The sequence below is a fragment of the Delphinapterus leucas genome, chromosome 1 (genome assembly GCF_059928025.1).
Source record: "Delphinapterus leucas isolate spDelLeu-1000000601 "Yukka" chromosome 1, BTC_Dleu_Yukka2, whole genome shotgun sequence".
Taxonomy (NCBI): domain Eukaryota; kingdom Metazoa; phylum Chordata; class Mammalia; order Artiodactyla; family Monodontidae; genus Delphinapterus; species Delphinapterus leucas.
This window is the reverse complement of record NC_143129.1, coordinates 93,049,779-93,067,997: the sequence shown is the minus strand read 5'-3', so window position 1 is coordinate 93,067,997 and position 18,219 is coordinate 93,049,779. Positions and strand designations below refer to the sequence as shown.

The window sequence follows — 18,219 nt, the reverse complement described above, 5'->3', positions numbered from 1 at the left end:
CATATAAGCAATATCATAGAGTATTTATGTTTCTGTGTCTGACATTTCATTTAGCATGAGGGCCTCCAAGTTCATCCATGTTGCTGCAAAGGGCAAAATTTTGTTCTTTTCTATGGCTGAGTAGTATTCCATTGAATATATATGCTACATCTTCTTCATCCATACATCTGTTGATGAACACTTAGGTTGTTTCCATGACTTAGCAATTGTAAATAATGCTTCTATGAACACTGGGGTACATGTATTTTTTTGAATTACTGTTTTTGGATTTTTTGGTTACATACTCAGGAGTAGAATTGCTGGGTCATATGGTAGTTCTATTTTTAGTTTCTGGAGAAACCTCCCTGCTATTTTCCACACTGGCTGGACCACAGAACAAATAATCATAATTTATATGGAAACACAAAAGACCCAGCATTGCCATAGCAATACTGAGAGAAAAGAACAAAGCTAGAGGCATAACCCTTCTGGACTTCAGTCTATATGACAAAGCTACAGTAATCAAAACAGCTTTGTATTGGCACAAAAGCAGACATGTGATCAATGGAACAGATTAGAAATCCCAGATATAAACCCACACACTTACAGTCAATTAATCTATGACAAAGGATGCAATTATCTACAGTAGAGAAAAAACAGTCTCTTTAACAAGTGGTGTTGGGAAAGCTGGACAGCTACATTTAAATCAGTCGTAATTAGAACACTCCCTCACACCATATACAAAAATAAACAAAATTGTTTAAAAACCTAAATACAGGACGTGACTCCATAAAACTCCTAGAAGAGAAAGAACATAGGCAAAACATTCTCTGACATAAATTGTGGCAGTATTTTCCTAGATCAGTTTCCCAAGGCAAAAGAAATAAAAACAAAAATAAACAAATGGGACCTAATTAAACTTAAAAACTTTTGCACAGAAAAGAAAATCATCAGTAAAATGAAAAGACAACCTACAGAATGGGAGAAAATATCTGCAAATGATGTGACCAATAAGGGATTAATATCGAAAATATACAAACAGGTCAGGTAACTCAATACTGAAAAAACAAACAACCCAATCTAAAAATAGGCAGAAGACCCAGATAGACATTTCCCAAAGAAGATATACAGATGGCCAACAGGTACATGAAAAGATGCTCAACATCACTAATTATTAGAGAAATACAAATAAAACCCACAATGAGGTATCACCTCACAACTGTCAGAATGGCTATAATCAAAATGCCTACAAATAATAAATGCTGGAGAGGGTGTGGAGAAAAGGTAACCCTCCTACACTGTTGGTGGGGAAGTAAACTGGTGCAGCCACCATGGAAAACAATATGGAGGTTCCATTAAAAACTAAAAATAGAGCTACCATATGACCCAACAATCCCACTCTTGGGTATGTATTCAGAAAAGTCAAAAACTCTAAATCAAAAAGATACATGCACCCCAATGTTCATAGCAGCACTATTTACAGTAGCCAAGACATGGAAACAACCCACGTGCCCATCAACAGATGAGTGCCTTAAGAAAATGTGGTGGGCTTCCCTGGTGGTGCAGTGGTTGAGAGTCCACCTGCCGATGCAGGGGACACGGGTTCATGCCCCAGTCGGGGAAGATCCCACGTGCCGCAGAGCGGCTGGGCCCATGAACCGTGGCTGCTGAGCCTGTGCGTCCGGAGCCTGTGCTCCACAGCAGAAGAGGCCACAATAGTGAGAGTCCCGCATACCGGTAAAAGAAAAAAAAAAAGAAAGAAAGAAAATGTGGTATCTATCTATTTACAATGGAATATTACTCAGGCATAATAAAGAATGAAACACTGCCGTTTGCAGCAACACTGATGGACTTAGAAAGTGTCATAACAAGTGAAGTAAGCCAGACAGAGAAAGACAAATACTATATCACTTACATGTGGAATCTAAAATATAATACAAATGACTCTATATACAAAACAGAAGCAGGCTCACAGACATAGAAAATAAACATAGAAATGTTACAAAAGGGGAAAGAAAAGCGGGAGAGGGATTAATTTGGAGTATGGGATTAACAGATACCAACAACTATATATAAAATAGATAAACAACAAGGATTTACTGTATAACACAGGGAATTATATTCAGTATCTTGTAATAACCTATAATGAAAAATAATCTGTAAACTATATATATAATTGAATCACCTTGCTGTACAACTGAAACTCACACAGTACTGTAAATCAACTATACTTCAATTTTTAAAAATCTTAAGGAATGCACACAAACTGTCAGAAGTAATAAATAAGTTCAGCAACTTTACAGGATAAATTTATAAAAACAATCGTATTTTTATACTGTAGCAATAAATAGCATAACATGAAATTTAAAAAACCAGTTCCATTTATAATTGCATCAAAAATACTTAAGAATAAATTTAACAAAACAAGACTTGTGCACAGAAAACTACAAAACATTGCTCAAAGGAATGAAACAAAACCTAAATAAATGGAAATGTATCTTATGCTCATGGATTGTTAACGTGGAAGTGCTCCTGAAATTGATACACAGATTCAACAGAGTCCTTATCAAAATCCCAACTGTTTGTTAGCATAAATTCACAATCTGATTCTAAAATTCATAAGTAAATGCAAGGGACTCAGAATAGTCAAAACAATCTTTAAAATAAAGAACATAGTTGGAAGACTCACACTTCTCAATTTTAAAGCTTACTACAAAGCTACAGTATTCAAGAAAGTATGGTACTTTCTTGTACCATATGGGGATTATCTATCTATCTATCTATCTATCTTTCTATCTACCTATCTGTCATCTATCTATCTCACTGGGAATAGAATTAAAAGTAGAGAAATAAACCCATACATGTATCATAAACTTATTTTCAATGGGGAAGCCATGACCACCCGATTAGAAAAGAGTAGTCTTATCAACAAATAGTGCTTAGACAACTGGATATTCACATGCAAAGGAATTAATTTGAACCTGTACCTCACATCATATACAAAACAATTATTAATTTTGCATGATAAAATTTAAGAGCTAAAATTATAAAATTCTTGGAAGAAAATTTAGAAATCAATCTCTGTAACTGGGTAAGGCATTGATTCCTTAGAAATGATACCAAAAGCATAAGTGACAAAAGAAAAAAATAGATAAAATGGACTTCATAAAAATTAAAGACTTTGTGCATTGAAGAATACCATTAAGAAAATGAAAATAATACACTGAATGGTGAAGATATTTAAAAATCACATAACTAATAAAGGACTTGTATCTAGACTATATGAAGGATTTCTACTGCTCAACAATAATGACAACTCAGTCTATAAATGGCCAAAGAATTGAAATAGACATTTCTCCAAAAGGATATACAGATGGACAATAACCTAATGATAAGATATAATACATCACTACTTATTAGGGAAATGCAAATAGGATACCACTTCACATTCACTAGAATGACTTTTTTAAAAAGGCAGATAATACAAGTGTTGAGGAGGATGTGGAAAAATTAAGATCCTAGTTTATTGTTAGTAGGATTGTAAAATAATGTAGCTACTCTGAAAAAAATTTTTGGAAGGCCTTAAATATATTAAACATGCTTACCACATAAACCAGCATACCTTAGGTGTACACCCGAACAAAGAAAACATACATCCACAAAAAAGTTGTATTCAAATGTTCATAGCAGCATTATTTATAATAGCTCCAACATGGAAACATAGATTTCCATCAAGTGATAAATGGATAAACAAATGTGTTATATCTATACAATGCAATATTATTTGGCCAAAAAATAAAGGAAAGAGATGAAGTAATGGGTCATGCTATGACAGGGGTCCCAAATTCTCCACAACCTTTTCAGCACTTTTTGTTTTCTTTCTTTTTTTTTTTTTTTTTTGGTCGTGCAGTGTGGAGTCTTAACCACTGGACTGCCAGGGAAGTCCCAGCACATTTTGTTTTCTGTTTTTTGTTAGTAGCCATTGTAATAGGTCTGAGGTGGTATCTCACTTAAATTTCCCTAATGATTAGTGGTGTTGAGCATTTTTTAATTGTTTATTGAAAATATCATATTTCTTATTTTGAGAAATGTTTATTCACGTCCTTTACCCATTTTTGAATTGAGTTATTGGTTTTTGTTGTTGAGTTTTAGGAGTTCTCTATATATTCTGGATATAAACCCCTTATCAGATATATGACCTGCAAGTATTTTCTAATATTATGTGTGCTGTCTTTTTACTCTGTTGGTAGTGTCTTCTAATGCATCATTTTTTTGAAAAACAATTTAAGAAACCCAACTGGTCTGTTTTTTCTTTTGATACCTGTGCCTTTGCTGTCACATCCCAGAAATCATTGCCAAATCCAATGCTGTGAAGGTTTTGTCCTGTCTTCTTCTAAGAATTTTATGTTTTAGGTCTTACATTTAGGTTCTTGATACATTGTAATTTTTTGATATGGTGTTAGTTAAGGGTCCAACGTTTTTCTTTAATATAGGGATATCCAGTATTCCCAGCACCATTCATTGAAAGGACTGACATTTCCCCATTGAATGGTCTTAGCACACTGTCAAAAATCATTTGACCATATATATAAGGATTTATTTCTGGGCTCTCTCTTCTGTTCTATTGGTCTGTAAGTCTGTCCTTATGCCAACACAGCACTGTTTTGGATTACTGTCACTTTGTAAGCTTTGAAATCTCTGACTTTGACTTTGTTCTTGTTTTTAAGGATTGTTTTGGCTCTTCAGGGTCCCTTGAGATTTCATATAAGTTTTAGAATCGCGTTTTCCTATTTCTAAAAAAAAAAAAAGAAAGAAAGAAAAAGAAAAAAGTCATTGGCGTTTTGATAGGGATTACACTGAATCTGTAGATCACTTTGGGTGGTATCAACAATTTAGCATAGTTAAGTCTTCCAATCCATGGATATAGGATGTGTTTCCATTTACTGATGTCTCCTTTATTTCTTTCAGCAATGTTTCGTAGTTTTCAGTGTACAACTCTTTCATCTTTTTGACTACGTTATTTACTAAGTATTTCTTTAATGCAATTTCAAATGGAATTGCTTTTGTAGTATCCTTTACAGATTGTTCATTGTTAGTGTTTAGAAATGCAACTGGTTCTTAGGTGTTGGTTTGCACCCTGTTCCTTTGCTAAATTATCAGTTCTTAGTTTTTGTGGAATGTTTGGGGTTTTCTATACATTAGATCACGTAATATTCAAAGCAATAATTTTACTTTCTCCTTTCCAATTCGGATACCTTTTATTTTTTATCTTGCCTAATTACTCTGCTAGAACTTCCAGTACTATTTTGAATAGATGTGTTAAGAGGGCATCCTTGCCTTGTTCCTGACCTTAGAGGAAATGCTTGTAGTCTTTCACCAATGAGTATAATGTTCACTGTGAGTTTTTTATAAACGGCTTTTGTTATGTTAAGGTAGATTCCGTCTACTCCTAGTTTGCTGAGTGGTTTTATCACGAAAGGGCGTTGAGGGACTTCCCTGGCAGTCCAGTGGTTAATATTTCTCTTTCCAATGCAGTGGGTGTGGGTTTGATCCCTGGTTGGGGATCTAAGATCCCACATGCCTTGAGGCCAAAGAAACAAAACAAAAACCCCAAAATATAAAACAGAAGCAATATTGTAACAAATTCAATAAAGACTTTAAAAATGGTCCACATCAGGGGCTTCCCTGGTGGCGCAGTTGTTGAGAGTCCGCCTGCCAATGCAGGGGACATGGGTTCGTGCCCCATTCCGGGAGGATCCCACATGCTGCGGAGCGGCTGGGCCCGTGAGCCATGGCCACTGAGCCTGTGCATCCGGAGCCTGTGCTCCGCAACGGGAGAGGCCACAACAGTGAGAGGCCCGCGTACCGCAAAAAAAAAAAAAAAAAAAAAATGGTCCACATCAAAAAAATCTTTAAAAAAACAAGGGAGGGGGTGTTGAATTTTGCCAAATGATTTTCCTGAATCAAATGAGATATTCAGGTGGGCTTTTTCCCTTTCAGCCTGTTGATATTGTATATTACATTGATCAGTTTTCATATGTTGAACATCCTTGCTTTCCAGTAATAAATTCCATTTGGTCATGGTGTCTAATCCTTTAAATATGCTGCCAAATTCTGTTTCCTGGTATTTTGTTGAGGATTTCTGTATCAATGTTCATAAGGGATATTGGCCCATAGTTTTCTTGTAGTGTCTGTCTTTCTTTGATATAAGGGGAATGTTGGCCTCATAGAATAAGTTAGGAAGTATAGTCTTCTATTTAATTTTTAAAATAAGACTGAGAAGAATTGCTGTTAGTTCTGTAAGTGTTTGATGAATTCACCAGTGAAGGCATCAGGTCCAGGGCTTTTCCTTTGTTGGGAGATTTTTTTTTTTTTTTTTTTTTTGCGGTACGCAGGCCTCTCACCGCTGTGGCCTCTCCCGTTGCGGAGCACAGGCTCCGGACTCGCAGGCTCAGAGGCCATGGCTCACAGGCCTAGCCGTTCCGCGGCATGTGGGATCCTCCCGGACCAGGGCACGAACCCGCGTCCCCTGCATCGGCAGGCGGACTCTCAACCACTGCGCCACTAGGGAAGCCCCTTGTTGGGAGATTTTTGATTACTGATTCAATTTACTTATTACTTTTTGGTCTATCCAGATTTTCTGTTTCTTCATAATTTAGTCTTGGTAGGTTTTTTGTTTCTATGAATTTGTCCATTTCTTTTTTTTAAAAAAAATTATTGGAACATAGTTAATTTACAATTCTGTGTTAACTTCAGGTGTACAGAAAACTGAATCAGTTATACATATACATATATTCACTCTTTTTTAGATTCTTTTCCCATATAGGCCGTTACAGAGTATTGAGTAGAGTTCCCTGTGCTATAAAATAGGTCCTTATTAGTTATCTATTTTATATATAGTGGTGTGTATATGTCAATCCCAATCTTCCAATTTATCCCTACACCTCCTTACTTTCTGGTAACCATAAGTTTGTTTTCTACATCTGTGACTCTATTTCTGTTTTATGGATAAATTCATTTGTCCATTTCATTTAGGTTATCCAATTTGTTGGCATACAATTGCCCATAGTACTCTCTTATAATCCTTTTAGTTTCTGAATCAATAGTAATATCCCCATTTCATTTCTGATTTTAGTAATTTTAATCTTCTCCGTTTTTTTGTCAGTCCATCAGGATAAAGGTCTGTCAATTTTGTTGTGATCTTTCCAAAGAACTGTTTTATTGATTTTCTCTATTGGTTTTCTATTCTCTATTTTGTTAAGCTCTGCTTAAATCTTATTTCCTTTATTTTGCTACTTTTGGATTTAGTTTTTTTCTAGTCTTCACATTGTAAAGTTAGATTGTTGACTTGTTTTAATAGAGTACTATATTACATTTTATAATATAAACACAGGTATAAATTTCTGTTAGCACTTCTTTTTCTGGGCCCCATAATTTTTTAAAAATTATCTCTATGTGTTTTCTAATTTCCCCTGTTGACTTCTTTGTAGACCCATTTTTTTAGAATTATGCTGCTTAATTTCCACCAATTTGAAAATTTTCATTTTCCATCTGCTATTAATTTCTAATATCACCCCATTGTGGTCAAAGATACTTTGGATGATCTCAGTCTGTGGTATTTTGTTATGTCAGCCCTAACAAACTAATACAGATTTTAGTACCAAGAAGTGGAGTATTTCTACAACAAATATCTAAACAAAAAGTGGCTTCGGAACTAATTAGTGAGTGGAAGCTTGACGAGGTTTGAGATCCTTGTTAGGAAATGCCTAGATTGCTTTGAAAGGACTACTGATAGAAATATGGATATTAAAGGGATTTCTAAGGACTTCCCTGGTGGTGAAGTGGTTAAGAATCCGCCTGCCAATGTGGGGGACATGGGTTCGAGCCCTGGCTGGGAAGATCCCACATGCCACGGAGCAAGTAAGCCCATGCACCACAACTACTGAGCCCGCATGCCACAACTACTGAAGCCCGTGAGCCTAGAGCCTGTGCTCCATAACAAGAGAAGCCACTGCAATGAGAAGACAGTGCACTGCAATGAAGAGTAGCCCCCGCTCGCTGCAGATAGAAAAAGCCCGCACGCAGCAACAAAGACCCAATGCAGCCAAAAATAAATGTGTGTATATATATATATATATATATATATATATATATATATATATATATATATAAAGGTATTTCTGAGGAGACCTCTAATGGAAATAAGGAATGTTATTATACTGAAGAGGAAAGATGATTCTTGTTATAAAGTGACAAACATCTTGGCTAAACTGTTTTCTAGTGTTTTGTGGACAGTAGAATTTGTAAGGGATGAACTTGGATATCTAACTGAGGAGATTTCCACTCAGAGTATTGAAATGGGCTGGTTCCTCCTTACGGCTTATGGTAAAATGTGAGAGGAGAGAGATAAATTGAAGATGATAAGCAAAAAGTAAGCAGAACTTGATCATTTTGAATATCCTCAGCTCATCCATATTGCAAAAACAAAAAACAAAACAAAACAAAAAAACCAAGCACGTTTTGAGAGAACATTAAGGGTATGGCTGAACAGTCATTTGAGAAAGACATTACAGGTGTGCTATAGAGTGAGTGTTTGTGTCACCCAAAATTTATATGCTGAATCCCCAACATGATGGTATTTGGAGTTAGGGCCTTTGGGAGGTGATTAGGTGATGAGGGTGGAGCCTTCATAATGGGATTGGTGTCGTAAAAAAGACAACCCAGAGAGCTCCCTTCCCCCTTCTGCCACGTGAGGACACAGCAAAAAGACAGTCAATTATTAATCAGGAAAATGGTCCTCACCAGACACCCAAACTGCTGGCACTTTGATTCTGTATGTCCCAGCCTCCAGAACTGTGAGAAATAATGTGTGTTATTTATAAACCACCCTATCTATGGTATTTCTGTAGCAGCCTAAATGGACTAACAGCACCAGTGTTATTCATGGATCCAATTAGCTGTTTCAGCAGAAGTCAGGAATAGAGATGGGGTTACACCCAGAAACACTGCTAGCTTGGACTAAGGGGGACAGAGATGGGACAAAATGAAGGCAGGCTATCAGACTTCTGGGATACTACAGAATTGGAACATGTTTTATCCTTCAAGTAAAGGGAAGAATGGCTCTGAAGGTAACTCAGAGATCAGTACAGGGCTGCCACTGCCACCACAGGATCATAGGGTACAGGTCCAGGTGCCAAGGCTGCTTCCTCTTTGATTACAAATGGCAGAGCCACCTCCAGGGTTTCAGTAGGTCAGACTGCTGCCCAGGGTTGTTAAGGGCAGGGCTGACAACTAAGGCCTCAGGCTGGACTATCTCCCCAGTGGGCCTGGAAGACAGAGCATTGAGACAAAAAAATTATTCTCTAGTCTTAAAAATCTAATGGAATGTTCCCTGCTAGGTTTTCAACTCCCTTGGAACCAATGACTCCTGTCTTCTGATTTCTCCCTTTTGGAATAGAAATGTCTATCCTATGTCTGTTCCAGCACTGCATTTTGGAAGCAGATCTTATCTGATTTCACAGGTTCACAGCTGGATAAGAATTTTGCCTCAGGATGAATCATACTTTGACTCTTGCCCACCTGATTTAGATGATATTTAGATAAGACTTGGGACTTAGAGTTGATGATGGAATGGTTAAGACTTTGGGCAGTTGTGATGGGGATGAATGTATTTTGCCTATGAGAACATGATTTTCAGGGGTCCAAAGAATCATGTTATGAGCTGAATTCTGTATCCTCAAAATTCATATGAAATCCTAATCCCCAGCTCCTCAGAACGTGACTGTTTGGGGATACAGGTCCTTTCAAGAGGTGATTTAATTAAAATGAGGCTGTTAGTTTGGGCCCTAATCTATCTGACTGGTTTCCTTATAAGGAAATTTGGACACGCTAAGAGACACCACTGATGTGAATGCATAGAGAACATGTGTGAAGACACAGCAAGAAGGCAACTAACTGGAAGCCAAGGACAGAACTCAGAAGAAACCAAACCTGCTGACACTTTGATCATGGACTTCTAGCCTCCAGAATCGTTAGGAAAATAATTTGCTGTTCAAGCCACCTAATCTGTGGTATTTTGTTATGGAAGCCTTAGCAAACTAATACAGGAGTGTATGTCTCTACGTTATACCTCACACAAAGTTTTGGTTATTTTATTTTTCTACCAAAAAAATTACACATAATGTTGAGGTTCTCTATTCTACGGAAATTGGTTGGTTTAAATTTTCTATTTAAAATAGATCAATTTTGATAAATTATATATTTTTGAGAACTGTTGAAAATATAAAATTTATTTCTATATTATGTATTCTCATTACTTAAAAATTTTGCTTTTTCAACTATTTCTCCTTAATAGTTCTCATTTTGTACATTTGTGCTTTATTTTAAAAAAGGTTAGCTAAAATTTTATCTATTTTACTTTCTCCCCAAAGCATCAGCTAATTGTCTTATTTGTTGTTTTTCTATTTTCTTCTTTTATCTTTTCTTAATTAAAATAAAATAAAGGCATGTAGATCTTAAGTGTTCAGTATAATGAACTGAAAACTGTATACACCTATCACACACATCTACTTCAAGATGAAGAATGTCTGCATCATCCCCAGTAAAATTATCATATTAGTTTGCTAGGGTTGCCATGACAAAGTACCACAGACTAGGTGGCTTAAACAAATTTATTTTTTCATAGTCTTGGACGTGAGAAGTATGAGATCAAGGTGTTGGTATGGTTGGTTTCTCCTAAGACCTCTCCTTGGCTTGTGGATGGCCGTCTTCCTCCTTTGCCATCCTATGGCCTTCCCTCTGTATATGTCTTTGTTCTAATTCCTTCTTATAGAACACCAGTCATATTGGATTAGGCACACCTTAATGACCTTATTTTAACTTAATCACCTACTTAAAGACACCCTCCACATATTCATATTCTGGGGTGCTAGGACTTAGAACTTCCAACATATAAATTTTGGAGGGATGTAACTCTGCCCATGACAATCTCTTATGCCCCTTTGCAGTAAATCTTTCCCATATGGATCACTTTCTGACTTCTATCACCATAGTTTTTGCCTGCTCTCGTGCTTCAAATAAATAGAATTATATTTTATATATTTGTGTGTGTGTGTGTGGCTTCTTTTTCTCAATACAATCCATGTTGTTGTGCATATCTGTAGCTTATTTCTTTTTACTGCCAAGCAGTAAGCCACTGCATAAATACACCTCAACTTGTTTATCCATTTTCATATTGATAGTCACTAAGGTTATTGTCACACTCAAACTATTATTAAGATTGCTGGAAAGATTCTTGTCCTTTTTTTTTTTTTTTTGTGGTACGCGGGCCTCCCACTGTTGTGGCCTCTCCCGTTGTGGAGCACAGGCTCCGGACGCGCAGGCTCAGTGGCCATGGCTCATGGGTCCAGCCGCTCCGCGGCACGTGGGATCTTCCTGGACCAGGGCACGAACCAGCATCCCCTGCATCGGCAGGCGGACTCTCAACCACTGCGCCACCAGGGAAGCCTTCTTATTAGTCTTTTTGTGAACATGTTTTTATTTCTCTTAAGTAAATTCCTATGAATGGATTTTTCAGGGTCACTGGGTAAATGTAAGTTTAACTTTAGAAGAAACTACCAAACCATCCTCCAAACTGGTTTATCAGCAAGACAAAAGGTCCAGTTTCTCATAGTCTTATCAACATTTGGTGTTGTCAGTCTTTTATTATAACCATACTAGTGGATATGTAGTGGTTGTGGCATTTATTTTCATTACTCTGATGTTGTACATCCTTTTCAACTCTATTCATGTATTTTATTTTGTGAAATATCTGTCCTTTGCACACTTAATTGAACATGGACTTTTTATTTTTGATTTGTTGATGTTCTTTATATATTCTGCATACAACTTCTTTATAAAATATACATACTGTGAATATGTTCACCCAGTCTGTGGTTTGCCTATTCTGATTCTTAGGGATATCTTTTGATAAACAGAAATCTGAAATTTTGAAAAAGTCCTTAATATCATTTTCTTTGGTGTTTCTAAGAAAGTTTTGTCTCCCCTGATGTCACAAAGATATCCTCCCAGGTTTTCATCTAGAAGCTATATGGTTTGGGATCTTTCTTGTAGGGTTGTGATGAACCTCAGCATGTCTGTACAGGACTGAGATAAATGTTGCAGCTCATCGTTTGGATATTCTGGTGTAAGAGCATCAGCTGTTGAAGACTTTTTCTCATTGAATTTTCTTGGACCCTGGCTGAAAATAAATTGACTATGTATGTGCGGCCTATTTTAGGACTCAATCCCATTCCACTGGTGTATTTATCTATCTTTATGTCAATAACTACATTGTCTTAATATTATGATACATCTTCAAATCAGATAGTGTGCAATCTTTTCAAGACTGCTTTGACTATTCTAGATGCTGTGAATTTCTAAATTTTACAATCAGCTTGTCAATTTCTTCAAAATATCCTGCTGGAAGTTTGTTAGGGGTTACATTAAACCCACAGATCAACAAATAGAGAGTGGGCATCTTAACTATATTGAGTCTTCTGATATATGAACATGGCAAAAATGTTTTGGGATTTTAAAATTCTTCACAGCAACTTTTGTAGTATTCAGTGTAAAGGTCTTATACATTGATCATTAGATTTATTCTGAGGTATGTGACTTTTATGCTATTGTAGATAGCATTCTTTTAATTTTCAAGTGTTCATTGTTAATATAGAACTGCAGTTTATCATTATTATTGAACTTCTAACCTGTGACCTTTCTAAATTCACCTATTAGTCCAAAATTAGTTTTGAAAATTACATAGGATTTTGTAAATATACAACCATTTTTCCTTGTCTCTTAATCATTTTCTTGCCTTTTTGTATTAACTAGGGCTTCTATTGCAATGTCAAATAAGATTGCCTTCTTGGGCTTCCCTGGTGGTGCAGTGGTTGAGAGTCTGCCTGCCGATGCAGAGGACACGGGTTTGCGCCCCGGTCCGGGAAGATCCCACATGCCGCGGAGAAGCTGGGTCTGTGAGCCATGGCTGCTAAGCCTGTGAGTCCGGAGCCTGTGCTCCGCAACGGGAGAGGCCACAACAGTGAGAGGCCCGCGTACCGCAAAAGAAAAAAAAAAAAGAAGATTGCCTTCTTTCCAATCCTAAGTGAAAAGGATTTAATATTAAACCATTAATTATGTTATTAGCTGTTAGATTTTCATAGATGTACTTTATCAAGTGGTGGAATTCTATTTCTAGTTTGCTGGAAATTTTCAATAAGAATGTTCAATTTTGTCAATTTTTTGTGTCTGTTTTTCTCCTTTATGTTAATGTGGCAAATTATATTGCTGGAATAAACCCCACTTAGTCATGCTATCTTTTTTTTCATTGCTAAGTTCTATTTCCTACTATTTCATTAAGTATTCTTAACATCTATATTCATGAGAGATAGTAATCTTTTTCTTTTCTCATATTTGTCAAGTTTTTTTACCAGGGTTATGCTGGCTTCATAAAACAAGTTGAAAAACTCTCTATTTCTTGAAAGAATTTGTGAACTTAATATTATTTTTAACTTAAATATTTGACAGAATTCAACAGTGAAATAATCAAGGCCTGGAGTTTCTTTTGGGAAAGATATGTAATTATAAATTCAAAATTTTAATAAATATGGAGCTTTTTTTAGATTTTCTTTTTCTACTTGCATCACTTTTGACAAGTTACGGTTCAAGAGGCTTTTGTCCATTTCATAAGTTGTTGAATTTATTGGCATAAACTTGTCCATAACATGCTCTTCCTATCTTTAATGTCAATAGGCTATGTAGTGATGTCCTTTTCATTCCCAATATTAGTCATGTGTTTTCTGTTTTTAATTTTTTTTAAAGCCTCCTAGGATGTCATGACAAGTCACCATAAAGAGGGTGGCTTGAAACAAAAGAAATTTATTCTCTCATATTTCTGGAGGATAGAAATCCAAAATCAAGGCTCCCTCTAGAGGCTGTAGCGAAGGATCCTTCCTTGCCTCTTCCTAGTTTCTGGTTACTGGCAATCTTCGGCATTCTTTGGTTTGAGGCTGCATAACTCTAATCTCTGCCTCTGTCTTCATTTGGCCTTCTTTTCTGTTTCTTTGTTTCTATGCAGTCTTCTTATAAAAACACAATTCACTGGATTTAGGGGCTCATTCTAATCTAGTATGATCTCATCACAACTAATTACATCTGCAAATGTCCTACTTCCAAATAAGGTCACATTCTGAATTTCTGGATGGACATGACTTTTGGGGGAATACTATTCAACACAATGTATTAGTCTTGCTAGGTGTTTATCAATTTTATAATTTCCAACACCTCACTTTTGATTTTGTTGATTTTCTGTTAATTTCCATCAATTCTGCACAAGATCTCAGTCAATATCTTTCAAACATTTCTTCAATACCATTCTATCCTCTTCTTCTGAAACACAATTATAAGATTAAGACCATTTAATTTTGTCTTCAAAACTCAGATAGTCAATTCTTTTTATTTTTTTCTGATTTCCAGTTTTTATACTTTCAATTACCCTGTCTTCAAGTTTATCAATCCTTTCCTCTGTGTAGTCATATTATATTCAATTCTAGAATTTTCTTTTTTGTTTTTCAAAATCTACATGTCTGCTGAAATTCTCCTTTCCATGCATGTTTTCCACTCTTTTTATCAGCTCCTTCAGCATTTTTATCATAGTTATCCACCTCTGATAACTGCAACACCTGGGCAATCTGAGTTTGCTTCTATTGACTATTTCCTGTCTGGATCAAACTTTTCTGCTCCTTTGCATGTCTTTATAATTTCTTACTGTATGCTGCATATTTTCTATAAAAGAACAGTAGGTGTAAAAATAATAGTTGCCTCTCAAAAGGGTCATGCCTGTTTTTTTGTCACGTTTATAGAATGGGAGGCTGAGTTAATACGATTTGCAGTTGAGGTGGAGATGAGCTTTGTTATTGTTCTAGTTTGATTCACTTTATTACTTGCTTCAAACATCTGAAGTGAACAGGATTTCCTTTCAGCAGGGATTGGGATCTGGTCATTGTGAGATTCTACTGGAACCTTTGTGCTTTTCAGTTGAGCTGCCAGCTATCCAAACATAGGGAATTTCCCTCTGCACTACATTCCAACTGCATATTTTAGAATTTCTGAGGCATTCTCTTTGTACTCCGATCAGGCCTTCTGAGTAGGTGAACTCTCAGGTGAACTCTATTTCAGATTACCATGCCTTTTGGAGGATACAACTGTTTACATTGTTAAGACCCATAATGCCTCAGAAAGAGTTTTCCTTTGTTTTAGGTCTATTCTACATCCTTGTCTTCTTAATAAATGAGCACGCTGTTTCTAAAACCAGCACTCTGGCTGGTTGAAAAAAGGCAAGATTAAGGACAGTAATCCAACATTTACTCAACTTCATTTCACAGTGAATCTGTAGAGAACACTGCACAAGAGACAAGAAAAGTTGTCTTTCTCATTCATAAATCCATCGCGCATTTACAATATGACACTATTCTAGAAATATACAATATAATCTTAGGAATTAGGATAAACAAAAACAGAGTTCTTAAATTATGTTAGATCTTTAGTTTGGTATTCTAAAATCTGATCAAAAGCGGACTAGTTCAGGCTTCCCTGGTGGCGCAGTGGTTGAGAGTCCGCCTGCCGATGCAGGGGACACGGGTTCGTGCCCCAGTCCGGGAAGATCCCACATGCTGCGGAGCAGCTAGGCCTGTGAGCCATGGCCGCTGCGCCTGCGCGTCTGGAGCCTGTGCTCCGCAACGGGAGAGGCCACAACAGTGAGAGGTCCGCGTACCGCAAAAAAAAAAAAAAAAAGTGGACTAGTTCAAGCTCCTACGTGTGATTCTGCCATTTCCTAAAAATCTTGTTGTCATCAATATACAAATGGTGTAAGGAGAAAAAACTGGGAAAGAGCATTCCTGTTTTTCAAAACCTTAATATGAAAATAGCAAACGCATCCATTTCATTTACATTTCACTGGCTAAAATTTGGTTTTATGCCTATACTTAATTAAGAGGGAAATGCAGTCTTGCTGTGTCTCCAAGGACATAGGAAATATCTGCTAATTTTGTCAGCTTAAAACCTCCTATTCTAAAGGCCAAACATTCAAAACAAAATTGATTGAATTGAACTACCTTAACCGTTCATCCAAGCTACTATATCTGACAGTGGTGGCAAGGCATATTTTGAGGTAGGATATGGTTGTCTTCCACTAATTCAGCCTTAAGATGAGGGATGAAGGCACATTCAAAAATCTCTTTATTTATAATCCCTTTTTGAACTTATTCATATTTTCAGCCCATGCTATTTCTAAAAGTAAAAGTTAAATAATGGAATTAAAATACTATCCAAGTAGTATTTTTTGTTTTAAAATAATTTAATGTTGTTAATATACCTCTAAGTCTAATGTTCTAGTATGGATGTACAGGTCCATGTGCTTCCCTGTGCCATCCCCCCCACACATAATTTATAATCTTATAAACTTTGATTCTATCAATTTCCCTCTTACCATACCATGGTCCTTCACAACTTGGAATTACATTTCCTTGAGGGACAGCAATCAGGACTAGATGCTGTTTCCCAGATGTGGTTGCACCATGATTTTCTGAGGCATGATAAAAATGTTTTATGGTTTGTATTGACAACTTTTTTCTAGTGATGCCAGATTTCAATCAATGTTTATTGAAATGTCTCCCATGTTCACTGTTGCTTGAAATAGCTAAACAGTATTTTATTCCGTTTTCTCTGAGTCCAGAAGTCTTCAGAAATACTATTTAGAGTCCTATAACTAGCAACCTTTTCATAATTGAGATCTACGTTTTCACCATATAACCATTTTTCCTAAAATTGCTCCCTCTTACACTTTAAACTTTTTCTTACTATCTTTTATTCTGGCTATGGACCCAATTCTTCTAAAAAGATAAAACTTGTTAATCTTCGTCAGAGATTCTTTTGCAAACCAGTTTGTCACTGGGCACTTCCAGATGAGCATTTTCTTCTTTTGAATTTTATCTGGCATCTGTAAACCATTCTCTATCTGCACAGATAAGGATCCAAGTAGAAACTATCCAATCACTTGCATGACCAGAGAGAAAGAAAATTATTTTGGTAGATGCATGTATCACAATTATTCTGTACCTAGTTTTTCTGGATTGCTGATATTGTCCTTTAGAATTTGGGTTGTATAATATAAAGATCACATCCCATTAAAAAAGGCTCACCATTTGCCTGTTCAAGGCTGCTTTTTCAAGTAATTATAATTTGCTATAAATGAAAATCTTCACTCTTGAGTGCAGTTTGAGGTGACTTTTATTTTAATTATACTTACTGTTATTCACAAACTTCTCAGACTTGTGTAGGAACACTAACCATTGCCTTATGCAAAACACAACTGGAGTAAATTTACCTATAGCTACTTTTCTCATTCATTAGTAATTAAAATCTCATATCAGAGACTAAGCTTCATGAAACTATCACAAGCATGTGTATACACCAGTTAGCATACTATCTGGCCTTGTGGCAGGAATCAAATCAATATCTACAGAATCTCTTGTGCAAAGCTTAAGCAATAAAAGTGCTCACATGAATTCAGGTCTGCTTCCCTTTAAAGTTGGATTCCAGACGAAATAAATTTTATAAACACTATAAGAAATGTATTAATATGGTAAAACTATTACTTCAAAGCCCAATTTTAAAGGAGCTGTTGAGCACTGCTGATTATTTGGGGTCCTGAAACATATCTCACATAAGTGCTCCAAACAAAATATGATTTGTAATGTTTTTTAAAATGTGAAAAGCTGGATTTTGCAGACTGCTTGGTGCACTTCTGGTTGTTTCTCTTAAAAAAGTAGAAAAAAATCTACAATTTTGTAGTCCTTTGGTTTTATTTTCTGGGATAAAAAAGTATAGGCATAAATGTTTTTTCACAGTCCTCTTGAAGATATCCTTTAAAACAACATCAAATGGCTTAATTCATGTCTCTTGATTATCAGGATTCTTTGATATCACTGTCAGCCTTGATTAACTGGTTGAAAATTTCAGAGCAGAATAAGTAACTTTCATGAATATTTCCCCAATCCCTGAGAATCATAATCACCATAGGTATATTTTGTCCTTTCATCATACATCTCTGGAAAGTAGCCGTGTTCGTTCATTGTTAATAGGGCAAGGAGCAGTGTCATAGAGGGTTAATCCATGTAAAGTGGCTTCTACCCGTAAAGAAATTTT

General features: G+C 36.1%; 1 protein-coding gene across 3 annotated transcripts in view; it reads right to left on the bottom strand.

Moving 5' to 3' along the window:
* The window catches only part of DRAM2 (DNA damage regulated autophagy modulator 2), a 71,414-nt gene that overhangs the window by 31,498 nt on the left and 21,697 nt on the right, over positions 1-18,219 (bottom strand). For all 3 annotated transcript variants that reach the window (XM_022584095.2, XM_022584091.2, XM_022584094.2), the window contains one exon: positions 1-18,219. This exon is cut by the window's left edge and continues 31,498 nt beyond it. In XM_022584095.2, the coding sequence (XP_022439803.1) occupies positions 18,112-18,219 (108 nt within the window). In that variant the 3' untranslated portion in view covers positions 1-18,111.